General features: G+C 58.9%; 1 protein-coding gene across 1 annotated transcript in view; it reads right to left on the bottom strand.

The window, feature by feature from the left end:
• c12.2 (von Willebrand factor A domain-containing protein c12.2) overlaps positions 1 to 10,621 on the bottom strand; it is a 111,649-nt gene that overhangs the window by 70,553 nt on the left and 30,475 nt on the right. Inside the window, exons 22-25 of the mRNA XM_037226572.1 lie at positions 6,508 to 6,642; positions 3,808 to 3,881; positions 2,493 to 2,710; positions 1,227 to 1,415 (exon numbers count right to left, since the gene is read on the bottom strand). Coding sequence (XP_037082467.1) covers positions 1,227 to 1,415; positions 2,493 to 2,710; positions 3,808 to 3,881; positions 6,508 to 6,642 — 616 coding nt within the window. The remainder of the gene's footprint in view (positions 1 to 1,226; positions 1,416 to 2,492; positions 2,711 to 3,807; positions 3,882 to 6,507; positions 6,643 to 10,621) is intronic.

Genomic DNA, 10,621 nt, shown 5'->3' with positions numbered 1-10,621 from the left:
ATCACACTCAACTGTGCATTCGTGTGGACTATTGCAGGCGGTGGCAAGGGCCAGTGGCTAACACCGGAAGTTATGAGCATGTTCATGTTCCACTCCATGAGGCCCATGACGCTCAAAGAAGAAACGGATGTGTTGGAGGCCCTGGTGAGTCCCCGTTACAAAAACATGTATTGGAATCCCTTCGACACAATTGACACGGATTGTTAATGGGTACCGCAAAACGTGCCCGACTTTCGTTCTGACAGTCGTGTGGTATGTACCCCATCAGGACACGTTTCCCGCGTCGCGCGCTGCTACTTCTGCCGTCCGGTTCAGGTCGGCGCGAGACCCGCGGTACTAGCAGCCCCGTCACCTCGTTGTTTACTTGTACCACCTCGGACCTCTCGTGCCGCTGCACAGCCGCCGTGGTGCAGCTGGGCAAGTCCCTGCCGCCCGCGCCCGTCCACCGCCGTCTTGCAGTCGGCGCCGGCCTGACGCCTGCCCTGCGCGCGGGCTCAGCCGTCCGCTCCTCCGCGTAACACCACCCAGCGCTCCAGGCCCGGCCGGGTCATCGACTCCGACACGGTCCGTGGTAGGGAGGGGAGGGGGGGGGGGGCGGCACCGGCACAGGGCGGCGTCTCCAGCGGTGCCGTTCGTGCGTGCCGGCAGTGCGGCGAGCTGGGGCCGCCGGTGCGGGAGGGTGGTGCGGTTCAGCCACGCGCTGCGCTCAGCCGAAGACCCCACCCTGCAGTCGCTGGCGGCCTCGCTCTCCACCCGCCAGCTGATCCGCATCAGTCGGCGCATGCGCGCCTACCCGCACGAGGAGCCGCACGCCGCCATCTACAAGGCCTGCCTGGCCAGGTGGGTGTGGACGGCCGGGTCGCCCGGGCCGCAGACGCCGCGCAGTTTGGCCTGCCTCTGGTCGCAGACGCACAGAGGCTGGGTCGGATTTGTGTGGTTTTTTGGCTATGTGCGGGCCCCTGGTGGTGATCTCGAGAGACTTGAAGATCGGATGAATGACGGTTTATCGCGTCTTGCTGGACTGCTACCTCGTTCGTCATGAACCGTGTCGAGGCCGCCGGATAAATGAGATTTAAAAGGCTGCGCGACTGTTTGTGTGCCGCCTGTCCAGGGCTGAATGTCGGTTGCACGCCTCCTCCCCCCCCCCCCCCAGTTTCTCATTCCATCGTACCTCTGCCGCCGCGAGTGCGTGAGCCCCATCCCATCAGTGACGGCCCCGCTCCGACCAGGTTCCTGCCGCCTCTGGCGCGCCAGGCGCTGGACGACGCGCTGAAGCGAATGAAGATCGCGCCGCCGGAGGTGCCGGCCGAGGCGGCGCGCGTCTGTGAGGTGCGCGACGGCGTGCTGACCATCGGCAGCACCTCGGCGCCCGTCTTCCGGCCGCGCGATAAGGCCAAGGTGCCCGACACGCTCTTCTACGACATTGACCAGGTGAGCGGGCGGTGCCGGCGGCGGTCGGTTTGACCGGATGCGGGCTGGGTGCGGACGGCGGGGACCGTATGTGTCACAGACGGCTGCACTAGATGGGAGCAGGGTGCTGGCCAGACGTAGATTTACGGCATGAAGGCTTACCACGTGTCCTACGGCTGTCCCGGCGTCTGTTTTGCTAGGACTACGAAATATTTAGCGTATTTAGACGCTATGGATGTATTATACACATTTGCAACATGAATTTCATGGAATGCTATTTGTATGTTTACACAGCATGTCAGAGAAATGCGCGTGTATTTGTATGTCGGTGCTATGCGCTGAACAAGTTTAACATTTTGTATTGTTTTGTTTCAGCACACGGCAGTGCTAGAGGCTATTTTGGAGGATTTCACGCTCGGAGAGAACTTGCTGTTGGTCGGCAACCAGGGCGTGGGCAAGAACAAGCTGATCGACCGTTTCCTGTTCCTCCTTAATCGACCGAGAGAGTACATTCAACTGCACAGGTTCGTACCAGTCACGAGCACACTGAACTCATTTGACGATATGTACATTGCTTTGATGTCATAATGTCTCCATCCATTCAATATCGATGGATTTGCAGGTTCTTTAGGGTGCTGGGTAGGCTCATCTGCGCTTTATCAAATTTGGACCGCCAGCCGCCAGACCGGCTGACTGCACTGGCAAAAACAAAGCGGTTATGAACTACCGAGCACCTCCCGATGGCAGCTCACCCCTCCAAGGACGCCACGGTGTAGGTGTCCCTCTGACTGGCGAGTGTCCACCCCTCGAGAGACAAGTGTCCCCCTGACTGACGAGTGTCCACCCCTCCAGGGGCAGGTGTCCCCCTGACTGACGAGTGTCCATCCCTCGAGGGACAGGGTGTCCCCCTGACTGACGAGTGTCCACCCCTCCAGAGGCAGGTGTCCCCCTGACTGACGAGTGTCCATCCCTCGAGGGACAGGGTGTCCCCCTGACTGACGAGTGTACACCTCTCCAGAGGCAGGTGTCCCCCTGACTGACGAGTGTCCACCCCTCCAGGGACAGGTGTCCCTCTGACTGACGAATGTCCGTGCCTCCAGGGACACCACGGTGCAGACGTTGACGGTGCAGCCGACGGTGCGGGACGGCCGGATCGAGTACGAGGACAGCGCCCTGGTGCGCGCCGTCCGCACCGGGCACGTGCTGGTCATCGACGAGGCCGACAAGGCGCCCACCCACGTCACTTGCATACTCAAGGTGAGGAAGGCGCGCCGCGTGGCCGCGCTGGGCACGTGGATAGCTGGCGGAGCGCCGCGCCCGCCCAGGGTGCCGTGGGTGCCGTGCGGGGGAGGGGACGGCGTGCTGAGGGGTGCTGTCGAGCGACGCACACGAGGATGCGCCGAGCACTCTGCTGGCCAGCTGGCTGCTCGTGCAGCCTGTCTGTCTGGTCTAAGACGGCGGAGGCTGCGCACTCTGCAAATATTTAGAGCCCCCCCCCCCCCCCCCCCACCACACCGCTATGTCCCTTGGTTTGTATGCTAGCAGTGCTTGATATGCACCCGGCGTTTTCGGTCTGACTATATCTAAGCGATGGATTGTAATAGCCATGATATGTTTCGGTGCTGTTGTCGTTGCCACATCCATGTGTATTTTTAGTTATTGATGAAAGCTCCCACGGGGTCGCGGCAGACGTTCCACGTTTTCGGTGTTCCTTCGGGACGGTCTCGACCATGCAATTGCTGGCAGTATCTCGTCTGTAGTACGTATGTGACTGCGGGCCTGCTCCGATGTCTCAGGCCCGGTAGTCAGAGGACTGTTCCGGGCCCCAAAGTGAAGCCGTGACCCCGGGTTGGGTCACCGCACCTGAAGGTTTGTTTAAAGTTAGGCCATGGCCGCTAGCGCCGCGGGCGCGAGCTTGCACGCTGTTAGCCCGAAACAGGGCGATCGCTCTCAAGTCGCTGTCAGCTCCTGGGTAGGAGCCGGTCGGGGAAAAACCTACCGAAGTCAAGCTTGATCCACACACCTCCCACCTACACGGACGCGCACATTAGCCAACTGCGCCGCCGGGATGGCGGACCACGACACCATAAACTCATCGTCGTAGCCATTAGACGGTTCAAGTTCCCAAGTGGGTGCCGGATGTCTGAAAACCGACCGTCGACTGAAGAACGATCTCCGCCACTGCTGCATCGCAGAGAAAGGTCTCACCAGAACATCACGTCATATGTGCCACCCAGTCACTTACGCTGACCGCAAGAGTCAAAAACCTTTGGCATGGTATTCTCGAGATCCAGATATACAACCCACGCAAGATTGAAATGACCCAACGTGCAACGAACCACGCGCACCATCCCACATGTACGCCACAAGCCCACCATGTCATTGTCAGTCTCGCACTCGTGCTCTGCTGCACGTCCTCGCTCGGATGCCAGCGCTCGTGCGACCAGCGCTGGTCACCCGCCGTGCTGGCGCTGGTGGCGCCGTGCGCGGGCCAGCACCGACACAGCCAGGTCGGGTGACGCTCGTGTGTGACACCATGGCCCCGTATCTGATACAATGCGGACGGCGATGTAGTTCGAGGGTCCACGTGCCTACCGTGTGGCCTTGTTTGCGCCCCCTGGGTTCGCCGCGCTACCTGCGGCCCGGTCAGGGGCGGACCTGGCACGCTGCCGACCGCCCGTCGTCCGGTCTATCGCCTCCCCCCCCCCCTCCCCGTGCATGTCAGATGCTGACCAGCAGCCCGGCGTATGTTTCAGACGTTGGCCGGCGGGCTGAAGTGTGTTTCAGACGTTGGCCGGCAGGCTGACGTGTGTGTCAGACGCTGACCGGCAGCCCGGCGTGTGTTTCAGACGCTGGCCGGCGGGCTGACGTGTGTTTCAGACGCTGACCAGCAGCCCGGCATGTGTTTCAGACGCTGAGCGAGGACGGAGAGATGACGTTGTCGGACGGCCGACGGATTCGCCGCGGCGCTCCGTCCGACCAGCCAGACGTCATCGCCATGCACCCCGACTTCCAGATGGTGGTGCTGGCCAACCGGCCGGGCTTCCCCTTCCTCGGCAACGACTTCTTCGCTGCCCTCGGTGGGTTCTCTTCGCTGCCTCCGGTGGGTCTTACTCGCCGCCCTCGGTGGGTCTTATTCGCTGCCCTCGGTGGGTCCTCTTCGCTGCCCTCGGTTCCGAACGGCGCGGCATCGCCTGTTAGGCTGAATACCCAGGGTGGGGACTGGGGGACAGTGGGCTAAACACGGCATTTGTTGCGAAGGCATGTGTGTTTTTTTTCGCCGAATTATGAAATTTACTCAGGTGGGCGGGTAAAACCATTGTAAGTAAGGATGAGTACGGAGTCGGCAAGTCCAGTGGGTTGCAAGGACTAGAATTGATAGAAATAAATAGCGGAGCCTAAAGAACATGAACACCCTGAGTGCACCGAGCAAAATGAATTCGACGACCCGGCCGGGAAGTCTGAACGCTTGCCGTTCCTTGAACACTCACACCCGCAGCTAGCTCATGCTGAGCTCTAGCTATCATGCGCGGTGAAGCGTGGCTGACGGCTGTCCGGTGCCGTCGCTATCCCGTGCCGACGGTGTCGTCTGACCCGCCGTGGCTTCGATGGCAGGTGACCTGTTCAGCTGCCACGGCCGTCGACAATCCGAGCGAGCACTCGGAGCGCATGCTGCTGAAGCAGTACGGGCCCGACGTCCCCGGTAGGTCCGGCGGCGGCCGGCGGCTGGCCGCTGCTCCCAGACCCGCCTGCGGCGCCGCGCCGCGCCAGGGTGCAGCGAGTTGACGGCGGGTCGTGGCACCACACGCCCTGTGACACATCACGTGTCCGGCTCGTTTCTAGAGCACTTGAGCAGCATTTGGCGTGTGTCTGGTGGAATCATGTTTGTACGGAAACTATCAACTCAGCAATATGTCCTACGGCCGCCCCTCTGGAGAGCTGACGGCAGCGTGTGTGTGTGTGTGTGCGTTTGTCTGCTCTTCAGATAACCTGCTAGACAAGGTGGTGGCGTCGTTCGGCGAGCTGCATCAGATGTCTGACCAGGGCCTGATCGCGTACCCCTACTCCACGCGAGAGGCGGTCATGTGTGTGTGTCTGCTCTTCAGATAACCTGTACCCCTACTCCACCCGGTCATTTTCTGCTCCGTCAGATAACCTGCTAGGTGGTGGCGTCGTTCCGGCCGAGCCTGCGCCAGATGTCTGACCATGGCCCTGATCGCGTACCCTCTCCACGCGAGATGCGGTCATGTGTGTGCGTTTGTCTGCCTTCAGATAACCGCTAGACAAGGTGGGTGGCGTCGTTCTCAGCGAGCTGCGTCAGGATGTCTGACCAGGGCCTGATCGCGGTACCCCTACTCCACGCGCGAGGCGGTCAACATCGTCAAGCACCACCTACAGGTGAGGGCGTTCGGCGAGTGCGTCAGATGTCTGACCAGGGCCCTGATCGCGTACCTCTACTCCACGCGATGAGGCGGTCAAACATCGTCAGCACCTACAGGTGAGGGCGTTCGGCGAGCTGCGTCAGATGTCTGACCAGGGCCTGAATCGCGGTACCCCCTACTCCACGCGAGAGGCCGGGTCTAGCATCGTCAAGGCACCTACAGGTGAGGGCGGTGCGCCCCCAGCCCAGCCGACGGCGCCGCACTCAGTCCCCGCTGACCGGTGGGACGATGAGAGCACCCCCGAGTTTTTGATGGGCGTGTGTACCCCTGTAGGCGGCCGATTAGCTCTTTACTACCCAGCACGCCCGCGGAGGAAGCGCTGTGATGAAGTCCTCGTTTGCCCCTGTAGGCCCTGAGCTACCAGGTGATCTTAGTGTTCTCATCTGCACGCGAGGGTCGCTGAGCTATCAGGTGATCTTGGTGTTCTCATCTGCACGCGAGGTCGCTGAGCTATCAGGTGATCTTGGTGTTCTCATCTGCACGCGAGGTCGGCCTTCGTGACGGCATTCGCCGAAATTCGATCAAAGAGGTTACCGGAGGACCAGCGTCGTGTCTGTGTCTGACGCTGTGCCTGTGGTCCCCCGGCAGCGGTATCCGGAGGACCAGCGTGGTATCTGTGTCTGACGCTGTGTCTCTGGTCCCCCGACAGCGGTACCCGGAGGACGGGCTGGCCAGCGTGGTGCGGAACGTCTTCGACTTCGACTCATACAGCGTAGAGACACGCGACTCGTTGGCCCAGGTGCTGCACAAACACGGCATCCCTATCGGCGCCAGCGCCCGCAACCTCCACCTGGCCAAAGAGTAAGCCCGGTGGCGGCCGGCCGCGGAGGTGAGGGGGGAGGGCTCGGCGCCCGTCCTCTCTGGCAGCCCGCTAGGACCCAACCAGACGGCTCGGCCGGTGGCTCAGGGCTGCGGAGGCACGCGTCGTTTTTGGCGCGAGGCGCAGGCAGTGTGCTCCCGCGTGAGCGACATCTGGCGATGCTGCGGCAGTTATGCAGTTGACTCCGCGCTGTCGTGATTCACGGAGAATGCCCATTGGCGCGGCGGGTGTCTAACAGTGACCTAATGATATCCGTGTTTGTTTTTCGTCATGCGCATTCTGTGTCAAATTCAGCAGCATTCTAGTTTTTAATTGCACCTATGCATCTGTGACAGGGTGCGGAACCGGCGGGTGAACTATAGCGGGTAAATGCTTGTATTGCAGGGATGTGGGTTTATTGCTCCGAGCCTACCTGTAGACGGTTACTGAACAAATTGTGCTCCTTTGCTCGGTGAAACTTAGACGTTATAGGGAGCCGAAGCTAACCGGGTTCCTGTTTAAAAGCATGTAAAAGCTGGTGGCTATATTCACTCGTCCGTCCAGTTTTAATGCCCACATTTGCTGATCCCTGGCTGTTGCGTGGAATTCCCCCCCGCCCTACGCGCATGGGATGGCTTAATTATATAATGACAAGTGCGGGTTGGAGAGGTTATTTCTCGAGTTATTTTCCGCAGAGGGCTCAGATGTTACTTTTTATTGCCAGACTGCATTTTATCGTTGTGGCTCATAAATGCAGCACCAAACTACTCAGAGAACTTAGGCAAGAAGGAAGCATGTATGTTCGCTCTCCTTCAGACTGGGCTAGTGGTCAGTCTGCTGTGCCGAATGTGCTGATGTGTATATACTGATGCGACAGGTGGCGTTGACAGGCTGCTGGACGGCTGGGACGCCGTTGAGCTAACTCTGACCCACGCCTAGGACGTGCGTAAAGCGTTGTGTGCGAACCTCGGGTTAGCGCAGCGCCGTGGCCTGTTGACAACGCGGTTTTTGTGGTGGGCGTATATTGGGCAGGTGGGATTTACCTCGTGGTGGGCTGGCTGCTCGCTGGAGCCCCACTGGCTGACCAGGCTGTGCGCGCCCTTGCTGCATGGTAGCATGTGTGTCGTTAAACATGTAATTCAATACATTATTTCTGACGCGGGCCATCTTTTCCTTGAGCGAGAGGAAAATTGATAGACTTTTTGTCATTTGCAAACGTAAAATGCGGGAATTAGTCGATGTGTTGTATATAAGTCCCTCATGTTTATGCATCAATGGTTTTTTGATCAAGGCCCGTCAGCCACGGCAACTACTGCGATGTAGCTAGTAACACAATCTACAAGCATAACCCTAGTCAACCGCACATGAAAGTGCTCACATTGATGTGAGCGTTATGTACCACTGTGCTGCTTTTCGTGCTTTGGAAATAATGAAAACAACGTTAATGGCGTGAAATTGCCTGATAACATCCAGCGCTTGTTTGCATAAGTAAATCAGCTATGTTTACACCAGTTTCACCAGCATTGCCTTCAACGTTCCCATCAGCCGTTGGTCAGTGCTGGGGATCAGTATAAAGACTTGCGTGGGATCCGCACCACCCCAGCTTTGGGTCAGCCGTCCGCTGCTTCAGTTCGTCGGCCGATTTTGGGTACATGCGCCGCAAACAGGCCCCCCTGAAGTTCGTCGGCTGATTTTGGGTACATGCACCGCAAACAGGCTCCCCTGAAGTTCGTCGGGGATGAATATTCTTTCAGTACTGCGATTGCGTCTTGGATGCTGCTTGCTTGGATTCAGATTGGGCAAATCACAGGTTTACAGTGGTAGCCTTACATCGAAGTCAGAGTATATGCAGCATTTACGTGCCCACGTCGACGCATTGGCACGGTTCTGCATCACTGGTGTCAAGTTTGCTGATGCAATTTGCAGACTGTTCTGCTCGCCATAGCTACTGATTTATTCCATTAGCTCATAATTCGAGCCATCCGCACAGAGTTAGTGCGTATTAAAACGCCCGCTATCATGGGATTTACGAATGTAGGTCTGCGGGCGTCGAGACATAATTTCGGTTGGGACGAGACAGCGGAGGTGCTCAGTTAAGGTACGAGTGCATACGAGGACAATATGAAAGGTGATTCTCCATTCGGCCCTTCCGCCACGATGACCGTGTGCAAGAATGCGAATATTCGCATTTGACACAAATGAAAAAGTACGTGGTACGGTCAAGCTAACATTATGTGACGATAGTTCAGCACATGCAGCAACTGAAGCTATTCCTGACAGCTCATGTACTTGCATACCCAGAAATGGGAGATCCAGAACGGTTGTTAATGCAAACCAGGTTACGATTAACCCCGCTCTTGCATGGTTATTGGCATTCCAATGTGATGCAACCGCTTTGCTGTTGACGGTTTTAACATGTCACGACATGAAATTAAAATTGTAGCCCCCTGCGAACCCACTTCGAGCAGGAGTGATCTGTCCGCTATATTACCGAGACCACGGATCTGAGGCTGTCTCGGTATTCTCGACAGGCGCCGTCTCCCGCACTGTCCTCAGGTACTGCCGTCGGCCATAGTCCGCTGACAGTCCCCGTGCTCCTCAGGTACTGCCGTCGGCCATAGTCCGCTGACAATCCCCGCGCTCCTCAGGTACTGCCGTCGGCCATAGTCCGCTGACAGTCCCCGTGCTCCTCAGGTACTGCCGTCGGCCATAGTCCGCTGACAGTCCCCGCGCTCCTCAGGTACTGCCGTCGGCCATAGTCCGCTGACAATCCCCGTGCTCCTCAGGTACTGCCGTCGGCCATAGTCCGCTGACAATCCCCGCGCTCCTCAGGTACTGCCGTCGGCCATAGTCCGCTGACAGTCCCCGTGCTCCTCAGGTACTGCCGTCGGCCATAGTCCGCTGACAGTCCCCGCGCTCCTCAGGTACTGCCGTCGGCCATAGTCCGCTGACAGTCCCCGCGCTCCTCAGGTACTGCCGTCGGCCATAGTCCGCTGACAATCCCCGTGCTCCTCAGGTACTGCCGTCGGCCATAGTCCGCTGACATTCCCCGTGCTCCTCAGGTACCCGCTACCGGCGGCGGTCCGCTGCGGCGAGTGGCGCCAGCCGGCGGACGGCGAGGGCCGCCGCACGCGGCTGCTGCGTCTGCTCACCGAGCGGCGGCCGCTGGAGCTGCGCGGCCCCTACCGCTTTCCGGGCCGTCAGATGACGCTGGAGCGGATCGAGGCGCGCGGCACGGCCTTCGGCGAGCTCCGCTCTCACTGGGCGCTGCCGCTGGACGAAACCGAGATCGTATCTGACGTCCGGGTCAGCAGAGGTCAGTCGGAGAGGGCACGGGTCAGCGGAGGTCATTCGGAGCGGGCATGGGTCAGCGGAGGTCATTCGGATAAGGCATGGGTCAGCGGAGGTCATCCGGAGAGGGCACGGGTCAGTGGAGGTCAGTCGGAGACGACTAATACTTTCTCTGAGATTAGTCGCGAGGCAGGTCAGGAATTGCTGAGAGCGGGCTGGAACTGACCATAAGAATACAGATACCGGTACGTAGGCTGCCTGATGCCGGCCTTTCCTGAGCCGTACATCTAGCGAGGCTATTGACTGACCTCAGCACTGATGGTGCCTGCCGAAGAAGCCGAAGTAGCCATGTCTGCGCCAGATCGTGAGAAGCAGTCGCTTATGCCTGATGTAAGGGGCATCGTCTCAGCCGGGTCGTTGACCTATCGGCTGCGCAGGTGACCTCATACGCATACGAGGAGGCCAGTTTGTGGAGGCCGGTGTCTGGGCTGACCACAGTTTACTTTGTTTGCCATCTGCAATGTGTGTATTCTTTGCTCTCGTATGCATATGAGGTGCGGTGCTGAGAATCAGTATCATAGTATCCGGGTTGGACCCATCGGGTGATAGTCTTATGAAATTCGTTGGAACTTGCGCCGTATTCCCTTCATTCATTGGTATGGTTTTCCAGTACTTTTTT

Source organism: Pollicipes pollicipes, unplaced genomic scaffold (assembly GCF_011947565.3).
Source record: "Pollicipes pollicipes isolate AB1234 unplaced genomic scaffold, Ppol_2.1 Scaffold_5724;HRSCAF=6776_pilon_pilon_pilon, whole genome shotgun sequence".
Taxonomy (NCBI): domain Eukaryota; kingdom Metazoa; phylum Arthropoda; class Thecostraca; order Pollicipedomorpha; family Pollicipedidae; genus Pollicipes; species Pollicipes pollicipes.
This window is presented reverse-complemented; position numbering and strand designations above follow the sequence as displayed.